Raw genomic sequence first — 26,816 nt, forward strand, 5'->3', positions numbered from 1 at the left:
AAAACCCAAGGTGATTGATCTCTTGACGTTGAGTGCATGCATGTTGCATCAAAACTAGTTTTCATGTTGCTTAGAGCCTTTTGGATGGAATGCATGTGAGTTTGATGGTTTTTATTTGATTTTGGGGTTTACAAACGAGTTTGGGATGGTTTTGGAACTCGTTGGAGATGTTCTTGAGGAGTTCATGCTCGTAACACCATATCTAGGAGCTGCCACGAGCGTGACTAGGTGGTCATGGTCATGATTAGCATTACCCTGCCAAAAATTGTTGTAAAAATGAAAACAAAATCAGTCAGAGCATGACTTATAATTCACAATTATGATCCTTGCAGCTTGAAGTCAAAAAACATTTGCAATAACCTAATAGAGTCTCTAATGGACGTGACAAAATTATCATGGTCATGATTGTCTTGAGAGTTCCTGTATGAGTTGAACTAGCTGTTGAGGTCTTCATAAAAGTTGTAGTCTTGGATTTTAACTTTTCAATGGATTTAGAATCACCTAAAAAGGAGGTATAGAACTCCAATTATAACCTTTTTAGTGAGTAAAAGTCAAGCTGTCAGCATTTAGGCAAATTGTTGTTGTTTTGTGATTTTCAGTATAGTAGATGATGGAGTTAGAACTTGAAGTCTGCGTAAGAATTGTAGATAACCTTTTTAGCTCTCATATGATATAAAAATGAGTTTGATTGCAATAGTAGAACTCCCTATGTATTATTTTATGTAAAGATTGTCGTTGTACGATAATTGATTTTGACAAGTTGTATGTTGATACATGTTGTATGATAGGTGAATTTGGTGAACATGAATAGAATACTTATGTATATTGCATGTTGTATGATGTAGGATATGCTATATTTGTGTAGTTGAAATGGTGATGAGCATTGATATGCGATGTATGATTAATACGCTATTATTGAATGAATTGTTGAGCATTAATATGTTATACTTGAATGAATTTTATGGTATGAAAACACATGATAGAATACAAAAAGGCAATATCATGAATAAATAAAAAAAATATCACACAAATTTATTTAATATGATGAGATATTTTATACCAATGTCTAAAAAAAACTCTTAATTAATATTCATTATTTCAAGTTAGATTACAAGTATTTTGGACAAAATTAAAAATCCTCTATTTTATGTAATTTCCTCTTATTTAGAGTGATGATAATGTATGACATTCTAATAAAGTGTTAGCCCTTTTTTTAGGTTGAGGGATTCTTTTTATCTTAAAAATATTTATTTATAGATCTATTATTTTATTTTAAAAAATAAATAAATATTTAAAGTATTTTTTTTTAATTAACCTAAATAATATTTTAAGTAAATAATTTGAATTATTTTTTTTCCAACATATTAAATAAATAAATAAATATATATATATATATATTTATATTTACATAAAATGAATAGAAAACATTATAAAAAACGTGTCAATAAAATACAATGATCTTTTCGAGAAAAATTGTATCATAATTTAACAGTATAAAATATGGGTTATAAATGTATGGAAGCCACATTTTTTAGTAATGACTGAATAAGACATTTACCCACATTTTGAATGCAAAGAACATAGACGATTATTTTTAGTCTGAAATTTCTGTTCAACGAAATCAGTGTAGATGCTCCGATTGTGAAATACTGATTCATGCATGTTTTGCATGTTTTGATTTGCTTTGTTTTTATACCCGATGAAGGTCAAATCCCAAAGGAAGAATCGATCGTTGATGATTTTCTGCTTCTAAATAGTTTGTTTATAATTTCAAACACTTGATTTTGTCATCAATAATTAGGCTATTTACATTGCCTTTAAAAAGATGGCTATTATAGAGCAGTTAAATCAAAATTAATTTACACATTTATTTATTATTATTAATTAAAATAATTACATATATTATTAGTATTAATAATACAATTGATAAATTAAATAATTAATACTATTAGCATTTTTAGTATATTAATAGATAAATGAATAATTTAATAAATATAAATATATTGCACAAAAATATAAATATATTACAAAATTAATTAGAAATCTATGATATAAGTATTAATTAGAAAATTTAAGAGATGTGAGAGAGAATATTTATTTATCTTTTTTTCTTCTTATTATCCAACATTGAGTTGTACGTATTCTCACAATCCTTAATAAGGGTAAAAGATGAAAAATAAAATTAATATTTTGTAAAAATCATAATGTGTTTTATAAAAAAAAATTATTATTTCTTTTTAAATTATGTCTTGTAATAAAATTTATGGATATCCACTTAACAAATGATTGCACAAGTATGTGGTGTGCATGAGGGTAGAGAAAGATGCATACTATGGGAATTGAGTTCCTCTCCATTTCTTTTCCTTAATTTCTTGTCCATTTCTATAGTTATATAAATGATATTGAAATGTTAATAACTTTTTGGTAATTAACATTTAATATTTATACATTCAAAATTATAGAAATAGACAAGAAATTGAGAGAAGAAAATGAAGAGGATCTAAACTCGCACTAAGGAATCTCATTGTCATTCTTAGTCAAGGGTTTAAATGTCATGTTTGACCTTTTAATAAATTTTTTCTTTTTTATTTTTACATATCTTATCATCATGTCATGATCACCAATACATCAATAAAAAATAATAAAATATTTAATATAAATGACTAAAATTGCATAGTTGCATTAATTGAAAACAAAAACTCCACAACTACATTATTTGAGAGATCAAATACTCTTAATTTAAACTTCAGAGATCAAAATTGTAATGATCTAATAATTCATTATACTTATTACTGAACGATTATCATGTCCCGAAAGACTAAATAACAAACATAAGAAGATAGAGTTTATCATATTTTTAGTAACTAGTATCCTATACATGCATGTAATATACAAAATATAGTACTAAGAGTAAAATAAACTTATGTTTCGGTCAACATCTATACAAAACATGACTACGTTACAGTAGCCATCAACAAAAACCTAGCCACCTATGGAGTGATTATCCTCCAACTACACAAGTCATTCTGTTAATCTTGTCTTGCTTCTTTATCAAGTATGATCATTGCAATTCCAACCATAAGAAAAACATAGGATAAACTTGTGAAAATAATTTAATATGACAACTTATAAATGTTGAGATTTCCGTTGAAGTACTTTTGTTATAATTGTAAATTCGTTTAATTTTATCAACGGTCTCAAACACGGCAAGTATACCGGCCGTTCAAGTAGTCAAAATATCGTATCCACAGGGATTAGAAGGTAATATAAGCATTTATTGACTATTCGTGACTAAAGAATAATTCCAATTTCATAGTTTGTGCAGTGAATTCAAAGTTGTGACTATTGGAATGAAAGCTGTAAATAAATATTGTTTTGTGAGTGGAAAAGGTAAGGAATGGTATTGTGGTATTGTGAGGTTGTGGGGGTCAGATTTCACCAAACGTAACACTAATGTATCCTTAATCTCTTGTTGAATTCATTGCTTAGTCAACCCAAGAGTTTACTCAAACCTAATCCCTTAGAGAAAGAGCCTAGGTGCGGATATTGAATATCAATCCCTTGAGTACCCAATATCTACACCCGCATTACGGGCTAGGGTTTAAGACTACTAATGGGTCAAGCTCTATCCCTAGATACAATCACCACTACGCATATGTTTCAGAACTAGTTTCAAAGGTTATTTTCCAATGCCCATGGAACCTTAAATCATGCAAAGGGTGATCAATCCAAAGCAAGCATTAAGAATAAAAACAAACACAACAAAGAATAAAACAACATGTATATATATCATTAAAACCGTAAAGATTACAATAGAGTACGTTGGTTACATCTAACCCCACAAAATGGGTGAAACCACTCACAACAATGAGGGCAAATACAAAATAGAGATGGAAGAGGAAGTGAAGAACCAAAGGAAAGATCCGCACACGGACGATCCCAAGCCCTGGGAATCCCTTCCGCAACTCCTGGAGGCGCCCAATGTGAGAATGAGGGAGAAACCCTCGAAAATGGCTTCAAATAAGAGCCTGGGAGGTCAAATAAGGGCTTCAGTAACTTTATATTAAATGCATGTGAATTTTAAAAATATAACCATTAGATTGAAAGTTCATATCTCTTAGATCATATATATCAAATTTAATATTAATCTAAGATGATTTGATACTTCATTCTTATAAAATAAAATTGACGTAATATATACATTTTAAAATATATTAAAATATGAACACTTTGATTACCTTTTGTAACACCCCAATTTTTTATAAAGAGTATTTTTGTATTAATGGCATTTTCGTATTTAGTAATGGTATTTTCGTAATTTTAATAGAGAAATGAGGGTATTTTTGTAAATTTATTATTAATGGCATTTTCGTAATTTTTAATGGCATTCTCGTAATTTTGTTAAAGTTTTTGGGGTATTTTTGGTTTCTGGAACGGGCCGTTCCAAATGTGGAACGGGCCGTTCCAAATGATAAAATTGTGTATTTTTGGGACGTCCAGAACGGGCCGTTCTCCAAAGGAGAACGGGGCGTTCTCCTTGCAGAACGGGCCGTTCCAGAAGGAGAACGGGGCGTTCTCCTTGCAGAACGGGCCGTTCCAGAAGGAGAACGGGGCGTTCTGCTGGGTTTTGGAACGGGCCGTTCTGATTTCAGAACGGGCCGTTCCAGTTGAAAATTTTGCGTAGATTTGAAGGGTCCAGAACGGGCGTTCCACTTTTCGGAACGGCCGTTCCGGATAGGTCCGCGAAAATGCCTATAAAAAGGCCCCTCCTCCCTCTCAAATCCTCACACCTCTCATCTTCTCTCCCTTCTCTCTTTTCTTTCTCTCTCTACTTCCTGCTGTTGTTGGAAGGAGCTTAGGGGTGGAGGTTCTACCCTAGTTCCGGTCCCGATTTAAGGAGAGAGAAGAGAAAGTTCTGCCCGAATTTTGACTACCGTTTAAGGAAAAAGAAGAGGAGGTTCTGCTCAAGTTACTATTCATCCAGGTACGGGGGAAAAGGGGATTATTTATATGTAGAGTACATGAGGGAATTGGGTAGAGAAAGAATTTCTTAGGATTATGATTAATTTTATAATTATATTAGTTCTATTGAAATTATGTTTGAGGTTTATAGATATGCCAAATTGTAGGAATTATGATCTGGGAAGAAAGAAGAAATTATAAATGTTGTGAACTAGATTTTGGAATAATTATGAGTTTCATTGTTATATTAAATTGATTATTTTATTGATTATTATAATTTATGAATATTATTGCTATATTACTCGTTAAGAATGGATGATCTTGATGTGAATTGCTTGAGGGGTGTGTAAATCCTCATTTTGTTGGGCTTATCTGTTGTGTATGTGATGTGGAATTGTGTACGTGATGTGAATTTAAGTTATGCAATGAGAAGTGTGGAATGTGAATGAGATGTGAATGAGATATGATTGTGGTACTGATGACCAGGGGTGAGCACGGCCCTAAGCTGATGGGTAGCGTGACCTTGGCACAGTGTTATGTCAGGGGTGAGCACGGCCCTAGGCTACTAAAAAGGGTAGCGTGACCTTGGCACAGTGTTATGTCAGGGGTGAGCACGGCCCTAGGCTGGAAAAAAAGGGTAGCGTGACCTTGACATAGTGAAATTTGTGTGGATTATGAATGAATTGTAATGTTCAAGTGGATTGTGATGGATTGATGTAATTGTAAATTGAGGTGTGAAAATGATGAATGGTTGATAAATTATGATACACACATATATATATATATATATATATATATATATATAGATAAATGCTTATGAATATTTTATTAAATAATGAGTTATTATGAGATTATATTGTGATGTGTTTGTATGTACTTTGCATATAGATATTTTCTTTTCTCACCGTATAAACTGTGGATATTTTAGGAGAAGAAGATCCAGCTACGAATGGCTTCTAGGATGCCAACAGTTATAATTCTGGGAATGCTCTGATAGTGTGACATCGGGGCAAAGGATTTCTAGGATGAAATATTTATGTGTATTTGGCACTGTAATATTGTTTTGAAAACAATTTGTAAAACTCTCGTGTTTTATGTTTTATATCTCTATTAATGTGATTGTCGAATTTTTATGTGAACCCTTTTACCAACTTAGAAAATTTAACTTTCTTAAATGTATTATAATTTTTTTTTATATATGTGTTGGGGTAGTAAGGGTGTCACATTTAGTGGTATCAGAGCAGGCCGATCCAATCGGCCGTGAGTTATGAGTCTACTATGCTTGTTTGGTAGATTAATTATGCTCTTATTTATTTATTTGTGTGCATTGTATTCTCAAGATTTGTCTGATAGACATGATATAATTTGATGATGCTATTTTTTTATTGATCTTTTCATAATTTCTTATTTGTTTGATACTTTTTTTTTTTTTTTTTTACGTAAAAAGACCTTAAATTTGGATGATTTAAGAGTTTACGGTTAATGGAATTTAGGAATCTATAGTAGTAAGCAATTGAATCAAAGGTGGTTGTATTTGAGAATTGGAGTTTTGATATTTTGATGAGAGATTGGAATGTTCCTTGAGTATTGGTGCTTGCATGTTAACTTTATGGTTTAGGTAGTATGTAAATTTTATTCTCTAAGTCCTTTGTGAGCTGTTTTGAAAAGCTTGAATATGAGTTTAAAGTGGAAAAAAGTGAGTTTGGAATGGTTAAGGTATTTTGTGAAATGTTAGTACACTAATGCTAGTATGATAATTCCTTATGTCTGTTGTTTATTTGATTGTGTACTATTTTCTTAGATTATGGCTGGTAGGAATGATCGTGCAATTGCTGATGCTCTTCAAGCATTAGCACAAGCTGTAAGTAACAACCATAGGACTGAAATCGCTCCTAATTGGTTAGAGCGATTTCAACGAAATAATCCACCTACTTTCCAAGGAGGATATGACCCAGATGTTGCGATGAATTGGCTAATGGAAATTGAAAAGATTTTTAATGCCATGGAGTGTCCTTTCAATCAGAAAGTGAGGTTGGCTACCTTCATGTTGACTGCTGATGCCCATTTTTGGTGGGAAGGAGCACTTCAAAGGATGATTGATGGAGAAATGCAATTGAATTGGGACAACTTCAAGAGGGTTTTTCTTGAGAAGTATTTCCCGGATGATGTAAGAAGCCAGAAGGAAGTTGAATTTCTTGAACTAAAGCAAGGGAATGACACAGTGGCAGAGTATGCTGCAAAATTTGATGCCTTGGTTCGCTACTGTACTCATTACCATGGTGAGGATGGCGAAAGGGCTAAGTGTATTAAGTTCGTGAATGGCCTTCGTCCTGAGATAAAAACAGCAATCAATTATCAAGAAATTTATCACTACCCGACTCTTGTCAACAAGAGTAGAATTTACGACCGTGACAATCGTGCACGTGCTGACTATTACAAGGGAGCTGGAGGTCCTATGCGTACCACAAATTCTAGTGCTTTAGGTAAAAGTAAACCTTACACCAAGTCTACTGGGAATTCAAGTTCTAAGGTGAATAATCAAGATTCGATGCAACGAAAGAGTCAATCTCCAATGGTTGGACAAACATCAAAAGGGGGGAGTGAGGGTTCTGTTCCACGCGATAATTGCTTCAACTGTGGGAAGACAGGTCATAAGGCATATGAGTGTTGGGTACCAAGAGTGATAACATGTTACAACTGTTACGAGAAGGGACACAAAGCTCGGGAGTGCCCCAAGAATAAGAAAGAAACAACAGAGGTTGAAGGGAGGGCTAGCAAGCCTAGAGCCACAGGGAGAGTATTTGCCTTGAGTGGTGTTGAAGCTACTTAATCCAAAGATTTCATCCAGGGTATGTGTTTCATCAATGGAACCCCTCTAATTGTTTTATATGACTGGTGCGACTCACTCTTTTATATCACGTGTATGTCTGAATTACCTATTTTTTTTCCTTGTCTTTTGAACTAATAGTAGAGACACCCACTAATGGTTCAGTGATCACTTCTGATGTCTGTCCAAAGTGTCCCTTGACTATTGTTGGTAGAGAATTCATGGGTGACTTAATTTGTTTGCCGATAAGTTAGCTAGTGAAATTAGGAGCTTCCTTGGATTGGCTGAATACTATAGAAAATTCATAGAGGGATTCTCCAAGTTAGCATTACCTTGACAAGTTTGACTACGAAAGGAGTTGTGTTTGTATAGGATAGTAAATGCAAGGATAGTTTACCGGGCCCTTGAGGAAAAGTTGACTAGTACACCTGTTTTAGTATTGCTTGACTTTTGTGGTTTATTGTGATGCTTCTAAAATAGGTTTGAGTGGAGTGTTGATGCAAGAAGGAAAGATAGTGGCTTGTGATTCTAGGCAACTGAAAACTCATCATAGGAATTACCTTACTTATGATTTTAAGTTAACGGTTGTAATATTTAGAGACATTGCCTATATAATTATAAGCTTGAGGTATTTATTGATCGTTAGAGCCTTAATTATTTGTTGACTGAAAGAGTTAAGTTAAGTTTAAACTTCTAAGAGGACTAATATTTCAAACTTAGTTGTTATTTGAGTAAAGTCATTGTGGTAACCGATATTTTGAGTAGGAAATCTTTATATTTATTTTCCTTTATGATTAGAGATTCAAATTAGGGATTTAAGTTTGACTTATGAGATTACTCTTAATAGTGTAAAACTAGGTATGACTCGAATACTAAGTGGATCGTTGAAAGAAATTGGAGAAGCATAATTAGTTGATTCACTTGATAACAAGATATGAGATTATAGGATAAGGTGATGGATAAGAATTTGACTTGGGTGTAGATGGAGTGGTGAAATTAGTAATCTGATACGTATACCTAGTGAACTTACACTTAGGTACTTAATCTTTAGAGATAACCATAGAAGTAAAACCAATATTGTAGCAGATACCTCGATTATGATGACCTCTGATATATCATTTTGATGATTTAAGGGTTGGATTTGATTGAAGAATTTAGAGACTTATGCTAGATGAGTGAGATTACCCTTAGAAACATTGAATGGATTATGCTGAAAGTAACTAGTGAATTAATGGATGAGATTAGAGAAGCTTAGGAGTCAGATCCTTTCTTAGAACCAAGTGGAGAAGATTGGTAGAAGTATAGATAACCAATTCTGAGTAGAAATCAATGTTGTTTTGAGGAGCAAGAACCAATTTGGGTGTTTAGTAACCTTGAATTAAGAAAGATGATTTTAGAGTAAAGACATACGAGTGTTCTTGAAATATATTTACGAACTACTAAGATGTATCAGAGTTGCGCAGCGGAAGTGTAGTGACCGAAGGTGAAGAGAAAAGAAATCATATACTCGTGTTTAGTATACAAGAAATCTTTACAAATTTTGTAGCAATTAGACGTCTCATTTTGGAAGTAAGATGGTGAATGGATAGACCTTAATTATAGGTTTGTTTGAGACATTTAAGAGATTGATTTAGATTCCTTAAAATTTACTTGTCTTACCCTTAGATTTCCTTGGTAAAATGAATAGAGTTGTAGGTAGTGAGGTTGCATAAGAATTAGAAGTAAGAAGCGAAAAATTTACCATTGCAAAAATTTCGAGGACGAAATTTCTAAAAAGGAGGGAAGAATTGTAACACCCCAATTTTTTATAAAGAGTATTTTTGTATTAATGGCATTTTCGTATTTAGTAATGGTATTTTCGTAATTTTAATAGAGAAATGAGGGTATTTTTGTAAATTTATTATTAATGGCATTTTCGTAATTTTTAATGGCATTCTCGTAATTTTGTTAAAGTTTTTGGGGTATTTTTGGTTTCTGGAACGGGCCGTTCCAAATGTGGAACGGGCCGTTCCAAATGATAAAATTGTGTATTTTTGGGACGTCCAGAACGGGCCCAGAACGGGCCGTTCTCCAAAGGAGAACGGGGCGTTCTCCTTGCAGAACGGGCCGTTCCAGAAGGAGAACGGGGCGTTCTCCTTGCAGAACGGGCCGTTCCAGAAGGAGAACGGGGCGTTCTGCTGGGTTTTGGAACGGGCCGTTCTGATTTCAGAACGGGCCGTTCCAGTTGAAAATTTTGCGTAGATTTGAAGGGTCCAGAACGGGCGTTCCACTTTTCGGAACGGCCGTTCCGGATAGGTCCGCGAAAATGCCTATAAAAAGGCCCCTCCTCCCTCTCAAATCCTCACACCTCTCATCTTCTCTCCCTTCTCTCTTTTCTTTCTCTCTCTACTTCCTGCTGTTGTTGGAAGGAGCTTAGGGGTGGAGGTTCTACCCTAGTTCCGGTCCCGATTTAAGGAGAGAGAAGAGAAAGTTCTGCCCGAATTTTGACTACCGTTTAAGGAAAAAGAAGAGGAGGTTCTGCTCAAGTTACTATTCATCCAGGTACGGGGGAAAAGGGGATTATTTATATGTAGAGTACATGAGGGAATTGGGTAGAGAAAGAATTTCTTAGGATTATGATTAATTTTATAATTATATTAGTTCTATTGAAATTATGTTTGAGGTTTATAGATATGCCAAATTGTAGGAATTATGATCTGGGAAGAAAGAAGAAATTATAAATGTTGTGAACTAGATTTTGGAATAATTATGAGTTTCATTGTTATATTAAATTGATTATTTTATTGATTATTATAATTTATGAATATTATTGCTATATTACTCGTTAAGAATGGATGATCTTGATGTGAATTGCTTGAGGGGTGTGTAAATCCTCATTTTGTTGGGCTTATCTGTTGTGTATGTGATGTGGAATTGTGTACGTGATGTGAATTTAAGTTATGCAATGAGAAGTGTGGAATGTGAATGAGATGTGAATGAGATATGATTGTGGTACTGATGACCAGGGGTGAGCACGGCCCTAAGCTGATGGTTAGCGTGACCTTGGCACAGTGTTATGTCAGGGGTGAGCACGGCCCTAGGCTACTAAAAAGGGTAGCGTGACCTTGGCACAGTGTTATGTCAGGGGTGAGCACGGCCCTAGGCTGGAAAAAAGGGTAGCGTGACCTTGACATAGTGAAATTTGTGTGGATTATGAATGAATTGTAATGTTCAAGTGGATTGTGATGGATTGATGTAATTGTAAATTGAGGTGTGAAAATGATGAATGGTTGATAAATTATGATACACACACATATATATATATATATATATATATATATAGATAAATGCTTATGAATATTTTATTAAATAATGAGTTATTATGAGATTATATTGTGATGTGTTTGTATGTACTTTGCATATAGATATTTTCTTTTCTCACCGTATAAACTGTGGATATTTTAGGAGAAGAAGATCCAGCTACGAATGGCTTCTAGGATGCCAACAGTTATAATTCTGGGAATGCTCTGATAGTGTGACATCGGGGCAAAGGATTTCTAGGATGAAATATTTATGTGTATTTGGCACTGTAATATTGTTTTGAAAACAATTTGTAAAACTCTCGTGTTTTATGTTTTATATCTCTATTAATGTGATTGTCGAATTTTTATGTGAACCCTTTTACCAACTTAGAAAATTTAACTTTCTTAAATGTATTATAATTTTTTTTTATATATGTGTTGGGGTAGTAAGGGTGTCACACCTTTAAGTTGTTGTTCAATTTTAACAAAATTTGACATATATGATCTAAGATATATAAATTTTCAATCTAACGGTTGGATTTTGAAAATTCACATATTATAAAGTTATTAAGTAGTGTAACACTTAATAAAAGTTACACCGGTGTTGTTTAAATCTTTCACCCTCTATATATATATTCTTTAAACATTTAGAGGAACTTCTATTTTAGAAGGACAACGTAATGTTTTTCAAACATGTAAGAAAGTTAGTGTGATGTATAAAGTGTACAGTCATTAATGTAATATTTTGAAATTAATAATTAAGAAGTTAGTATAGGCAAGAGGTTGTGTACAATTTTACAAAACCTTAAGAATGTCACTATAATTTATTCCAATTAAAATAAGAAAAACTTATAATGATTGAGAAATAATTTTATGACTAATTACAAAAGAAATGCGTAAAATATACATTAAGAAAAAAAATATGAGAAAGGTCAAAATAAAAAACCTTATTTTCTAAATTATGTATTCTATTAAATTAAATGAGAAACTTTATTTCAAAATTCAAGTCACCCGTGACCATGATTAACTTTTATCTAAAATTCAGGTTACTTAGTGACCATTTTGTGATTAAAATAAGATAAAATAATAATATGATAGTAATAAAAGATAAGATCATGATAAATTTTTAACTTAAATCTAATATTTATTCCGTATCATAATAATAAATAAGATAATATTATTATATTTTATATATTTAATTAATATTAATTAATAAAATATGATATAAATTATGTTCAAATAAAATTTTTTCTTTAAATAAATTTGCATATAAATTTATTAAAAAAAATTGTTTAAAAACTTTCTAGACTCACATTTATCAAACATCATACAACATGCAATAAACTCAAATAATCTATTTATGTTCATCAATTCATCCATAAACAATATGAAATCAACATAATAAACCATGCTTAACACAACTTATCTTGTTCTCGATACCATGAGGCAAGGAATTTTTAGTTTCCCTTATATTCGACATCACTCAATTTATGTCTGACGTGATTGAGGTAAGAAATTTTTAGGATCTCACATTTGACATACATAGCAAAGTCTACATCTAATCTCAATTAGACATAGAGAATCTTTGTCTGATTCACATTCAACATCTCTCACTATCAACTAATGTTGTCTAGGTAGAGAGTATTTGCCTTAATCATGTTTAACGTCACCCAATGAAACTGTCATAGATGATAAGTAATTATATTATTTGATAAATTATAAGATAACATGATGGTATTTATTCTATTTATTATATGTAAATATAACCACCAAATGGAGTTAATTCTTATGGACAGTGAAAGACAGCGCGTAAGTAAACCATAGGTTGTGTGGGGTTTAGAACTTGGAAGATAAAACATGTCGCCTTTGTTGCTGTGAGAATTGAGAAGGTATGCATAACGTCTTTATCTATGAATGCTAATATTAATTCTATGTTTATTGGTTTGAAATAGTAGATGAATGGATCTAGCTAGGAGGGATGAATGAGATGAATCGTATTGGACTTGACTTATGTGGTTATTAATGATAATTACTTAAATGGTATATGTGGGATTTAACTAATTAAAGTGTCTCGATCGTGAGTCAAAACGGAAGCCGTTAACTAAAAGGACATCAAGTTTTAAGCTTTTAAATGTAAAATTAAAACTAAATACTTTGTAAAAAATACTTTTATTTCTTCAATCACCGTTCTAAAAATATTTTTAGGTTGTTTCATACATATAGAAAGAAAAATGGTGACCAGATCACTTGTGTAAGAGAGGGCAAACTCGAAAGCTAGTGTTGGGGGGGGGGGGGGGGTGTCTTTTCTGATTGTTATTTCTTTCCTTTTCTTTTGTCTTACTTTCCTTTGTGTAAAAAAAAACAGGTGCTGCTTAAGTTATCTAAGAAAAAATCTAACTCCCAGTAGATGACTGTACAATTGTCTTATACACTTCAAGAGGAATAATTTCATTGCATCATTTGCAAGTATTGATTGCACCGATCATTTACAATAGAGTTGTTTAACTCTATTTTTACTTAAAATAATTTGGACAACTCCAAATTTTTTTTTTCATAAAAATACTTTTGAATATTTTATCTTATCATATATTTTCGTACTCTAATTATTTGAGAAATGATATATGATTACTCTAATATTGAATACTATTAATACTTATATATTTATAACCTTATCACATATATCAAGTATTATATTTATACTTCTTTCTTTATATGTTTCATTTAGATGTTAGGTATTTATGAATTATTTTCTTTTATTACAGGCTCACATGAATTTATACTTTTTTCTTATATGACAACAAAATTAAAACTTAGGAATTAATATATAATATTCAAACTTTCTATCATTACTAACCTGACTTAATGGTTATGAATTTATATTCTCTTCAAATTAAAATATAAGGAAGAAAAAAAAAGTTATATATACGTAGTGAATAAATTAAAATTATAAATAAATTTTAATTATTATTTTTATCTTATTTACAATATCATATCTAAAAAAATTTCCTTAATTTACTTGTGATTCTATTTCTATTATTTGTTTTATTCTTAATAAGTTTGAATGAAAGACAAACAATTTAACATGATTTTTTTTTAATAAAATTAAATAATATCAACTAATTTTCACGACTAGTAAATTTTTATTTTTGTTGTATTTCAATTTGGGGGAACATGTATTAGTCATTCTATTACATATATAATCTCATAGGATGTGGGTACGTAGGAGATGCATATATAGATAACTTCTAACAATCTTGATTAGAATTTCAACGCATGCAAATATAAGGGTCAAGCAGTGACGTACAGAATGATGTACAGAATGATAACAACACAACTAGTCCTGCTTAAATGCATGCATGTTCAAAATTGTAGCAGCAATATGCTATGATGGTGCCGATCAAAGTTGCCGTATCCTTCCCGCTACTTATTTATTTATTTTTTATAAGTAAAATTATAATAATTTCTACCTAAAATTTTGGATATTTCCCCCTATATATAAGCCCTTCACAAATGGCTTGCAGTCACAAATTTCACTGAAGAGAATATAAAATAGAGAAAATGAAGAACAAAAAGTGTGGCAGTGGTGGCAAACGCCCGGTGAGAGGTCGCGTCAGGCGCCAAGTTTATTCTGATATCATCCACAAACTTATCTATTTCTTCACATGCTTCACCAGATTCAAACAAGATTAACTTATATGCACGAGAGAGTTTTGGAAGAAATATATCGCAGATATGGTGACTTCTTGTTATAACTTTTTTACATTTCACTCTCCTTATCTCTCTAGGTATGAATTAGCATAAGGAGTGCATGCATGAATAATTTTTCGTTCTCAACACTTGCCATTGCTACTTTTGTGTAATCACATATGTATACATTTATATATATTATATAGCTTATATATAAAGTGCTTTCTTAACAGTTGTAGTTTGTTTAACTTTCTGATGTTTGTTGTTTAACTTTCTGATATATACTTATTTATGGCCATCTGTGTGTTGCAAGTATATATTTTTAGTTTTTAAAAATAGTTTTTCGCTTTTAAATACATCGATACAAACTATTACGATTTTATATAGGATGTTTGTCATAATTCATGAACTTGTACTACAACAACTTCATTAAAGTTAGCTTTATATAATTTGTGTTGAAAAAGAACTCCAATTTATGGTTCTATTATTCATGTAATTAATTAATAACTTATACAGAGAGTCAATGCATACAAGAATTAATCAATCACATGTTAATTAGAACTCGATGAAAGAGTTGACCCAACAACTCCGTTGAACTCTATCTTCCATGGTGTCCACTGGTAGATCTCTCAAGAGATCAGTTTTAATACGCAGCTATTTGGATAAAAAACTAAAAAGAGTGTCAGCGAGTCCACACTCTTTAATATATATTTTCTTTCTAACAATTCCTTTATTATAAGTTGAAATATATTAAAACTCACAAAATTTGTTAATCTTGTTAATTATTTAATAAGTCTATCTCCTAATTTAATAATATGGTCAAAATTTATACTTTTCTATCAATTTGATAATAAAGAGTATTAATAAAAAAGTGTTAAAGTGTCACTAACATTTCTTATTTTGAAAAGTTTCTCCAAAATCACTAATAATAGAAAAAAATAATAAATTTTTCAATAAATTAAAATTAATTTATGCATAAATTAAAATTAATTTTTTTTAAAAATAACATAAGAGAACTTATGGATGGAAGTATATTTATGTCTGGACTTATACTTTAGTGATCACTTATAATTGATATATCTTGACTTGACCCATGTATCGCATCAACTTAGATTTTATAAGAGATTTAATTATTTATTTCAAGAGTCAACAACTCAAGAAAGATTTTTTAACAACTTGACTTGTAAAGTACCACACTTATATCCTCACAATAGAATATCCAACTTTTGAAAATACTCTCTTCTAATCCTAAATTAATCAACACAACAGATCATGATACTTAAATGTCTTAAGCACTCTCAACATCTTCACCTCACCATTCACCAATAATCAAAATAACATGCCTAAAACATTTTCAATATTAATGTCTCAACAGTTAATCAACACAACCTGTCTAAATACCTAAAATATTTTCAACATCAACGCCTCAACAATTATTCATCTATATGCGTTATTCCAAATCAATGAATATAGAACTAACACTAAACAACATATAATATGCAATAGATTTACTTGACCTATTTGTTCACCACTTAATCAATCAAATAACAAATTTTCACTTTGTAATCCACACTCAACTTCATATCCTTTGTGCTTTGATGCCATTAAGACAAAAAACTCTTTGTCTTGCTCACACCTGACACTATTCATCCTGCACCCGATGTGGTTGAGATCAAAGACACCTAGGACAATCACGCTTGGTGTAGTCAAATTTCACACTTGACCTTATTTCAGGTAAAGAGTCTCTATTTGATTTACGTCTGGTGTCACTTCATTGGCGCCTGACGTCAATTTACACATAAATGATTTCTCTCTCTTTATGTTTGACACCACCAATTTTGCGCCTGACATGAATAAGACAAATGACCCTTGATTTGAGTCATGCCTAAAGCGATGAAGGCACGTTTGGCATGATGGTAAATTTTGTACTTGCAAATTCACAAGTTTGCTCAAATCTACATGAAACTATAAAAGTCCAAGCATGTAACATAACCATTCAAATATACTCATCATCAACCACTCCTTTTCAACTAGAAACAACACATGCAACAACAAATTCTCTAAATCACCAAGTTCTTCTTTTGAAAAACTAAAGAAGAAGAAGAAGAAAAAAAAAAGGAGAAGGAGAAGGAGAAGGAGAATTTTAGAGTTCATCTATTTAATTTATCTCTCTAAGTTTCTTAGAGGAATGAACTTATGAGACTCGGGTTTCAAAAGAAATCTTATATATCTTTCACTTAGGGTTAAACTGAACTCTTGTCCAAATAAACCTTTTAACACACTTAAAAACTCCTAAAAAATTTCTCAATTCCTAGAGTTTATTCACAGCAATAATAAATCACCACAACAATTAATTATTGAAAGTAAACAACAATAATTAAAGAAATGTGTTGTATTATAACAATTATTTGTTTATTTATATAAGACCTAATTCATATCGTCTTATATATTAATTAATTTTATACTAAAATATCCCTAATTAAAGTGTGAGAAGTAATATAAGAATAGTTAAAAAATATAAATAAAGTAAATTTATTATTATAAATTAAATTAATTAATTTTTTAATCATGATGAATTGAGTAATTGAATTATATATATAAAATAGATATAATATTATAAATTAAAAAAAAGAATTTTACCAAAAATACGAATATTATATTATTTGATATTTGGACTTTAAAACTGTGAAATTTGGGGACCGTAGTTAAAAATATTTAGTCAGAGTATGATTTGTTTACTTATCATATGTAATTTTTTAAAAGACTAGTATTTTTTTATTACTAAATGTTAAAAAAGAGAGTCTAGTATGACCTATGTACATGTAAAATTCTAACATGCCCTAAAAATTTGTTTAAAATTCTACTACATAATATTTAATATTAAGATCAAAGAGAAAATAAAAATGGCAAGCTTATAAAAATTAAGTTAACTTATTTATATAATGTAAATATATTTTTAAAAGTTTAATATGCAATTTATGATAATAACATTTAAAAATATATTTTGTAATATTTTCAACAAGATATAAATTTATCTTTTTTATAAACTTTATTTTATATATATATAAGTCAATGTTAATATTTAAAAATAAATAAATAATTTTAATATAAATAATAATAATTATTTTTATTTATATAAGCCGTTCAATTATATGTTTAACAAACTTTTTAAATGGCTCTGAACATCAATTTTTTAATCAAATAAACTTTAATAAAACGACACAGGGATTAGGGAATATTGCGTCGTTTTTGTGCGAGTCCTCGTTACCATCGATCGCGGTTCATAACGTTCGATTTTGTTTTTTCTCAGTTTCTCTCTCAATTTTGGGTTCTTTCATTTATCCTACCATCATAGTTCCCGCTTATCTCTGTTCTCTGGATACACAAAATGAACCAAACACTATAAGTTTATAACTAAAACACTCTTTTTTCTATACTTTTAATCATTTTTAAATTATAATCAAGTTTCCCAGAGAAAACCCTAGACTTTCATTTATCTCATTATATGATGTGATACCAAGTATCAACTCCCATGTATTGATTTTGTGTTTCTGAAGTTGACTTGTAAAGTTTGTAGCTTTATCACAGCAGAAGCATAATCCTGACTTGGAATGGCGTTTGAAGACTTTGATCCTATCTTTACTAAACTCAAAGTGGAGTGGGCATCTCAAAGTTCTTCTCCCTTTTTCCTCCATGTTTATGCCCCTGATTCTTCTCACCTTGTGATTCATGTCACTAATATCTATGACGCCTGGGAAGCTCGTCTTTCACTCTCCATGCTTGAGGACATTGTGAGCATTCTTAGTCACCCTCACTTTAAATCATTCTCTGTTTTATGGAAGAAATGTGAGGCAGTGTTGGTTCAAACAAGAAAAATTGTTGTGATTGCCAAACGTTTCTCCCCGCTGATGGTTTAATTTGATTAAGAGGTTGAATAAAACACAAATGCTTTTTGCTGGAAGTTTTTGCTCAATGTTATGATGTTATTGATATTGATTGTCAAATAGTTTTTTTTTCTAGCTATATGTTGCTTAAAATTTCTGAAAGAAGAGTATTTTTTATAATTTTGTTTATAATAGCTGTTGCCTTTTTTTTTTTTACCTTTGGCGCAGAGGGATATTGTTGGAATAGGGGGCTCTTGGTCAGAGTTTGCTGATTATTTTATAACATCCCTCAAGTCTCAAGATCTGAAGCTGGTTCTAGAGGCAGATTCAAATTCAGATGGTAGTTGGTGCTCTAGCTACTTCTACTCTCTGCTTCTTTGCTCTGAATATTTTTAAATAGAAAGTAGAAACATCATACCATATATGGGTTATTTCTAAAGAAATTTATCTGCTGAAGTGTGTGAGCACCACCTTCTTTAATTCTGATTTTAGTCCTTCTTTGAAGATATGGGTCAAATATCAAAGAAATTTTGAGGGATTTAAGTTTTTTTTTTTGTGGCCGGTGATCGATTTAACAAAAACATATATATGCTCTGTTTTATAAGTGTGTATGAGTTAAACTTCTGTGAAGTTAATATAGGAAACATGAGTAGATTGAGTTAAATTAATTAAAATTTCTACCACAATCAAAGAACTTTGTGATCTTATGTTCAAATATAATGCCAATAGGCCCTATTTATGTTATGTAAGTGCAGGAAACTCTCCCTATATTTTCCATCCCCATTAATTTTTTTCATGGGCCTTTAATAGTTTTGAGTGCATAACTAAACACTTAGTGGCTGTTCTTAAATGAGAGTATGTGGCATTAGCCTTAGTGACAATTAGCTCAGTGTCCAATACCTGCAATTTTGAGATTAGCGTATGACATTAGACTTTACGAACATATGCATTGCTGTTGTCCTTTGGCTTAAACCTTCATATGAGGTCAACTGTTATGTTATGGAGGTAATTGCAAAATGGATGACTATGGAGTCAGTGGACTGACTTGGTTGAAAGTATAGAGTTGTTGCATGTATGTAGTGAAACACTGGTTGGTTTTTATATCATGACCATGATTTTCACGTTGTTATGCAGCTTAGCATCTTGAGATCATTTTCATGGTTTTGATATATTTTAATCCTGGTATCTTGATTCATCTTGTTGTCCTGCTAATGCTGTTATTCTGTTGTTTATGAGAGCAGAGAGCCCTCAAAGGTGTTTGAGAAGATATTAACTGATTAATGGTGATAGTACATAGTAGTAATTAGCAACTTGTTGAAATGGGGTTGTTGTCTTGCTATTGCGAGTTTTTTTTTGTCTTGCTTCAGTAATCAGTTACTAATTTTTAATTTTTCCTTTCCAATTTATATATTGATAAATGTTTCAAGAGTTACATTTGTAATACTTCTAAGATTACATTTATATTCTATCATTTTTTATATGTTTTAATTTTGAAGTTCTTGGATGCATGTGATAAACAATGCCATATTATTATTATTATTATTATTATTATTTCTAGTAATCATTTTAAGGAAGCCTACTCATTGGTCACTACACTCTTTTTTTCATTGTTAACTATGTATTTCAGATGTTAGTCATGCAAAATTAGTAGCTCAGAAATCAAAAGGGATGCCTTTGATTACTATTCCTCTTACAAAACTTGTGGACTCAACTTCTATGGAAGTTAAGTTAAATTTTTGCTCAAGCCTCTTTGACGCATTCGAAATCAAAAGCATGGAGTGTTCTCTTGTAAAAGGTGCGACTCTCCCTTTCATATTACATCCATCTTTTGAATCTTAGGTCTTACTTTTGTTGGGTTCTTTCTAATCATGTTTGTAAATGACAAATCAATCATGCTGAATGATAACTATATTATGTTGAATTTTCAGGCTGTAATTTAACATTGAAAGCTCATTGGTTGTGAAAAATGACATTTTAGTTGCATAGTTGTCATTCTGAAATTAATTCTTGACCACTGGACCAACTATTTTTGTAATTTGTTATATTAAAACAAGTTATCTCTCTTCATTGTGTGGTTGTATCATACAACATATGATTGTAATTTATTCCTTTTTTTCTCTGGTAAAAAGAGTGGATTATTTAGTGATAATTGGAAGATATGAGTTGCTTTGGCTTTTAAAAGTAGTCAATTTTTTAAAAAAGCTTGTCATCGCCCTTAATCTTGAATACTTGATGATGAATTGGTAGGACTATATCACCTCTCCGTTACTGATAATTTTTTGTTCATGTCACTGATTCATGGGCTGTGTTCATTATGGAATGGTTTGGAGTTTCTGTAGCATGCAAAATGCATACACATTCTTCTGTATCATAGCTATAAGCTATTAGCTATCAAACAGTGTATCATATATCTAGACGTGTCTTCCAAATATGTTGCTCTAGAATTCACTGTTATTTTTTTATTGTGCTTTCAGAGCAAGAACACTCTGCCCGGGCAAACATGTTAGAAGCTGAAAAGGTACAATAACCAAATTGAGTTGAACTATTAAAGTATAGGCTATATATCATAATTTTTCTGGTTGATTTCTTTGATCATATCTTTTTGGTTCAGATAGCTAGGAATTGATTTTGCATGCCTACTTTACAGCTGAGTTAAAGTTATATTGGAAACTTCTGAATGTCATTAATAATGGCTGAATATTATAGGGTTCTCATTCTTAGTATTGGATTCATTGTTATATTCTGAAGGCCTTATAAATTATGCAGTATAATGGCAACTGGACTAGAAGAAAAAAAGAAAATCAATGTCTTTTTATTTATTTATTTATTGAAATTAAATGAAAGAATCAAGAACAATCAATTATTTGAAAGGCCTGACCACTCCACTTCCCACAAATCCCTACTCTGCTTTCTGGCGCTATTCCCTCCCTTTTTATACTCCTTAACTCTACTCCTAACTAACTAACTAACTAACTGTAGATAGTTAGCTATTGACAACTGTTACAGTCACACAGGGGTCTAATCTTATATTTCTTTTTTATTTCCCCTATTATACACCCTCCTAATAGGAAATCGCAGCCCCCTATCACTGTATATGATTCCTCTCTTATTTTCATACGCGTATCATGGGTTTTTCTTTGCTCAAAATGCAATTATGCCCGAATGATGAATTGATGATTTATATGGAAAACTTTGGCTATATTTCACCCTTTAAGATAACCTCAAAATTTTAGTACAATTAGATAAACTTGTTATTCTTAGGTGTCTGGGGTGAAAGTCCCAACTTTCACCCATTTGGCAATTAGTTAACAAAATTATATTTTCCCACTTTTATCATTATAAGCTTGATATGAACATTTTTCTTTTACCTATCAGGGTAGAAATGAAACCATCCAACTGGAACAACGGCAAAAGTTTCGGAAGATTAATGATTCAGATAAAAGTGTTTCTACTGACAGATTGCAAAACTCTCCAGGTGTGCTACGTACTGTCTTTCTAAAGGATCAGGCTTTTGCTGATAAAGTAGTTCCAAAATTGTTATCTGTTTTTTGAAGGTTTTACTGACATGTCTATGGTATTTATGATGAGCGGTTTTATGAGAAAAAATGTTTCAAGGCTGATTAATTAAGTAAACTATTTGAATTATGGTGTTTGTCAACTATTTTTCAGTCATTTAACAATTTTCCTGTTAGGAAAAGTGTAACAGCTTTCTTAGATCTATTTTCTATAGTGTCAAGAAGAAAATAGAAAGGGAAAGAAGAAATGCAACTTCTACCCCACTCTAAATATTCTGGATTATGGATAGTTTGGGAGATTCGGCTTATATTTTGCTGTTGCTTTTTGTGCCAAGTGATTTTTTGTATGTATTCATCATCTCCTGAATTTTAACAGTCAATGAAAAAAATGTTTTTCACCTTTCTGGTGACATGCAGATAAGCAAGTGGCTCGGAATGCAGTTTCTACAAAAGTCAAGAATCGTGCCATGCCAGCACAACGCAGGCAAGTTTTCTTGCAAGCTTATTAACCTTATACTAGTACTACTGTTATCGTCATAGTATACTCACTCACCTTTTTTCTTGGGCAGGATCAAAGTAAGAGGGGCCGTCTTGCATGATAGTGATAGTGATAAATGATTTATATAACTCGGTTCTCATTCAAACCAGTTGCTCAGTAGGAAGTGAAAGAATAAACAAAGAAAGTAGCATTCCATTGAATTTCAGAATTTTTTTGCTGGGTTTGGTAGATGGGGAAATGTGATGGGAGACTCCGACTAGGAAATAGATGAGGCAATAGGGATTGTGGCAGTGCATGTTTTCAGCTATTCATGGCGAACGGTGTAAGACACCACTGAAAGAAGAAAATGTGTTTACTTGTGGGAGTTCACACAGAAGAGATAAGAATAGTTGGCTAATTGCCATTTGATGATAAAACTCACAGGGTCATAAAATCTAAACTAACCTTACATGATAGTGGACTTGCTTGTATATGCCGCAATTTAATTATACATGCATAATCTTATTGGTTAGTGCTTGTGGACAGCCAGCTTGTGACAATTTGATTTTCTTTTCTTAAAATTTGGGATAAGGCCTGAAATTCATGATTAGTGCACCAAAATTTTGTGGTTTAGGTGTAGTGTACTATGTTTAGATTAGCTGCTGAACCTGGAATGAAATCATCTGTTTGTTAAACACGTGATCCATTGTTAATTTTTATTGATAATAACTCTGATTGATTGAATGCCGGGACAATGAGCTCAAAGCAGCTTAGTGCTACTTTACATAACGGGTGCATCTTCTATATCATATCACATGGGTACTTAGGCATTAGCTTTCGTGAATTTTACAAAGGGAAATGATGGATTTTCCGAAAACATGTTTCAAAATCATTCTGAATAATTAAAATATTAAATTAAATAATTATTTTATTATAAATTTATTACGAAATATTTTTATTTTAATATTTCGGACGATAAGTCGGACACCTTATTCGGAGACTGAAGCATTGCTCTTTTACAAATAATGATAAAAAGGAATACTGGGATAGTAAGCAGATAATATTTGTCGTTGTGTTTGTCAATTTCTTATCCGCCATACTGATGTAAATGCTCAATTATTTTGCACCAAAAAAAGAAAGTTCATTCATATCCGGATATAGTGTACTTCAAATTAGGCTTGCTAAGCAAACCTGGCGAAGCTCTTTAGTTATAGCATGATCACATTTTCATTGTTCTCTTTTAGAACAAAGCTAGTGGATTAGGGCATTGACCAACTAACCTAAGATGAAAATATATTAGGGGGGAAGAAGGAATCTAGATTGAGAAGATAAGCACAAAGGTGTGAATTAAGTAATCATGTAAAGCAAAAACCAACATAATATCGTGTTAGTACAATTTGTTGGCACTGTCCGACCCTATAATTCTTTATGCTATTTTTTGTTGATAATATCTTCATTGGTTGCTATCAGAAGTAGAATCCAGTACACGTGAACCAGAGAGAAAAAGAGTCACCATAGACTTTAGTTGGTGACAACCCTGGCAAACCCCCTCTGTGAACATCTGTATCTAAGAATAACATAAGAAATGAACCTGTAAACCATGATGAAGCACACAGTGACCCCAACATTCTTCCATCTGTTACTCTCTCCCCCATACCCTTCTTCTCTAAGCACATCCTCTCCACTCTTCACACATGCCCCAAGCAAGTACTCCAAGCACTTCCCCGAGTTGGAGAACTCATTGATCAGGAACCCTTCAAAGGGATACTTAAACAAGGATATATAATGCATGAAAATCCAGTAATTTGGAATTTCATTCTTTGATATGAAGTACCCAGAGAACAAGAAGAATGACCCTATAACACCAGAAATCACTGAATTCCCAACAATAAAATTAGGCACTAGAGCACTGAAACACACCACAACTGAATTGGCCGTGTAAAGGATCAACCATATCAGCAACAGAAAGTGCAAAAAGGCCAAGAAATTCCGGTTAAGTCCAACAAGCCAATACAAGGGCATTGCGAACAAAATGGCTAGGATGAGAAGAAATGGCAAGTAAACTAGCCCATTGGCAATAGCATAGGATGACACACGGTAGCTTCCACAAGATGTTTCCTTCATTAGAATCTCCCTTTCTTGCAGGAAAATTGGTAGAGCTTCTACACTGCTTGACAACAAAAGCGTTAATATGAAAGCAAATAGACCCACCTTTTCCAAAGCTCCCTCTAGATCATCCTTAAGGTTACAAAAGATGGACCCTAAAACCAGCCCAGAAACCAGCATTTGAATTGTCCTGCATGCAAATAGCTCTTTTGTACGAAATATGTTCTTGGAGAACCTATGAGTGAGAATCATAGTTTCTCTCAATCTAGAATTAGCAAAATCACAAGTGAAATCCATTCCAGCATCATAGATGGTTTCTTCATCAATTACCTTGGATTGCTGAAACAGCTGTTGCAAAGTAAACTTACCATTCCTACTCTCGCCTGCTTCATCATCACCTTTCTTCAGTTGCATTAGTTGCCTTGGAGTTTCTACTTGAACTGGCTCACATTTCTGTTGTAGCTGAATGGTATCAATGGACTCAATGGCAAACTCAACCACATTGACATGAAGGGGAAGCTCCAAACCCATCAGCCTTAGATTCACACCAAGCAAATCAGAAGTTCCATGGTGCAAGACACTTCCATTGGCCAACAACAACAATGAATTGAACAGCTTCACTATTCTGAATCCGGGTTGGTGGATACTGAGGATTATAGTCCTACCTCTGGTGTCAGCCATGACCTTAAGCATGTCAATTATTTGCAAAGCTGAAGTACTGTCAAGCCCTGAAGTTGGTTCATCAAGAACCAGCACTTTTGGATCATGTATGACTTCAACACCAATGGAAACTCTGCGCCTCTCACCACCAGATATGCCTCGGACCCTATCATCACCAATTCTAGTGCCAGCAACATGGTCAAGTCCAAGCTCCTTAATGAGTGACTTGACCCTGGAGCAAAGTTGCTCCTGAGGAAGCTTCAGCCTCAGCTTTGCACTAAACATCAGGGTTTCTTCAACTGTAAGTAAAGGAAACAAAGTGTCCTTTTGTGTAACATACCCTGAAAGCTTCCTGAACTGAGCTTTGTCCACAGGTTTGTGGTTCACCAACACAGTCCCACTTTGAGGACTATGTTTGCCAGCAAGAATCTCAAGAAGTGATGATTTGCCAGCTCCACTTGGCCCTACAATTGCTAGGATCTCCCATGGCTTGGCTTGGAAACTCACATTCTTCAGCACATGCCTTACACCACTGCAACTTTCTTCAGCTTCTGCTTTTGCTTCCTCTCTACCAACTTGTTTAGTGTCAAGTTGTTCAGGTTTGCTGAAGATTTTAAAAGGGTGCTCCGATTTGTGTGTGTGGATCGTGTAGTTTATGCCAATGGCCTCAACCTCACAGCTTTGCATCTTCGCTTGAATAGCTTGCTATGCCTCCTTTTTCTATGTGTTTCTGTTGTTTCTACTCTCTTCTAATTCCCAAACCCATTTGCCTATCTTCCTATCTGTTCTATATTCTTTTTTAAATCCATGGTTTTGGCCTCAACTACTGACAGTGAAACAATGTGTGGCTCCAAGGGATTTTACTGCAAAGACACTCAGGTCCTCGAACTTTGCATATGAAGTTCACGTGCACTTGCTATTTCTCCATCAATTTTACATATTTGGACACAGAGATGCTCGTATAAATTTAATATAAGTAATAATTTAGACATTACGACTCAATAATATATTAGTATATCGCCAATACGTTACTCATGTCAGTGAACATGATATATACATATATTCAATAAAAAGCTAATATATTAATACTTTGTTGATTAACGTACCAAATTGAGTGTCGTAACACATATCCCTGGTTTAGACGTGGAACATTGAATAATTCACGTGAATCATTTTGGTTTCTCGTTGTTTAATGGACAGCTACACATAAAACATAACTTCGGTGTTGTTGTCAATAGTAACTGTAACATGAAGGATGCTAGATCAGCACTGTAAATGGTTTTGGTCTTTTGGAGCATAATTGACATTGGTATGGGATTAGATTCGTTAATCAACGTTCATGACAGAATATTATTTATGACAATTCAGTTTCTTTTACCGTTTATATTACACAATAGTACTATTTTACCTGCATCA

The 26,816-nt window shown here is 32.4% G+C and overlaps 3 protein-coding genes and 1 long non-coding RNA gene across 4 annotated transcripts; 3 read left to right on the top strand and 1 right to left on the bottom strand.

Moving 5' to 3' along the window:
* The first annotated feature begins 4,285 nt into the window (after positions 1-4,285).
* On the top strand, positions 4,286-7,816 carry LOC109809538 (uncharacterized). The gene is made up of 2 exons (XM_029273111.2): positions 4,286-4,984; positions 6,764-7,816. Exon 2 carries the CDS (start codon positions 6,767-6,769, stop codon positions 7,790-7,792), a length of 1,026 nt encoding a protein of 341 aa, XP_029128944.2. The 5' UTR covers positions 4,286-4,984; positions 6,764-6,766; the 3' UTR covers positions 7,793-7,816.
* Positions 7,817-8,520: 704 nt separating this feature from the next.
* On the top strand, positions 8,521-11,444 carry LOC145954592 (uncharacterized). Its single transcript, XR_014431832.1, has 2 exons — positions 8,521-10,330; positions 11,234-11,444. It is a non-coding gene; the product is annotated as an uncharacterized LOC145954592 (long non-coding RNA).
* Positions 11,445-17,998: 6,554 nt separating this feature from the next.
* LOC109799603 (U2 small nuclear ribonucleoprotein auxiliary factor-like protein) lies at positions 17,999-23,267 on the top strand. The gene is made up of 7 exons (XM_020360190.3): positions 17,999-18,548; positions 18,870-18,981; positions 20,269-20,436; positions 21,116-21,159; positions 22,017-22,116; positions 22,574-22,640; positions 22,726-23,267. Exons 1-7 carry the CDS (start codon positions 18,369-18,371, stop codon positions 22,772-22,774), a joined length of 720 nt encoding a protein of 239 aa, XP_020215779.2. The 5' UTR covers positions 17,999-18,368; the 3' UTR covers positions 22,775-23,267.
* Positions 23,268-23,963: 696 nt separating this feature from the next.
* LOC109799748 (ABC transporter G family member 5) lies at positions 23,964-26,087 on the bottom strand. The gene has a single exon (XM_020360367.3). It carries the CDS (start codon positions 26,085-26,087, stop codon positions 24,156-24,158), a length of 1,932 nt encoding a protein of 643 aa, XP_020215956.1. The 3' UTR covers positions 23,964-24,155.
* Positions 26,088-26,816: the final 729 nt, after the last annotated feature.

This window comes from Cajanus cajan, chromosome 2, assembly GCF_000230855.2.
Source record: "Cajanus cajan strain Asha chromosome 2, NIPB_CcT2T_4, whole genome shotgun sequence".
Classification (NCBI taxonomy): Eukaryota; Viridiplantae; Streptophyta; class Magnoliopsida; order Fabales; family Fabaceae; genus Cajanus; species Cajanus cajan.

Excerpts from the sequence above, each read along its gene's own strand:
- LOC109809538 (XM_029273111.2), top strand. The coding sequence starts at position 6,767 with ATGGCTGGTAGGAATGATCGTGCAATTGCTGATGCTCTTCAAGCATTA.
- LOC109799748 (XM_020360367.3), bottom strand. The coding sequence starts at position 26,087 with ATGCAAAGCTGTGAGGTTGAGGCCATTGGCATAAACTACACGATCCAC.
- LOC109799603 (XM_020360190.3), top strand. The coding sequence starts at position 18,369 with ATGGCGTTTGAAGACTTTGATCCTATCTTTACTAAACTCAAAGTGGAG. Across the intron at positions 18,549-18,869 it reads TCTCCATGCTTGAGGACATT|AGGGATATTGTTGGAATAGG; the intron begins GTGAGCATTCTT and ends CCTTTGGCGCAG. Across the intron at positions 20,437-21,115 it reads GGAGTGTTCTCTTGTAAAAG|AGCAAGAACACTCTGCCCGG; the intron begins GTGCGACTCTCC and ends TTGTGCTTTCAG.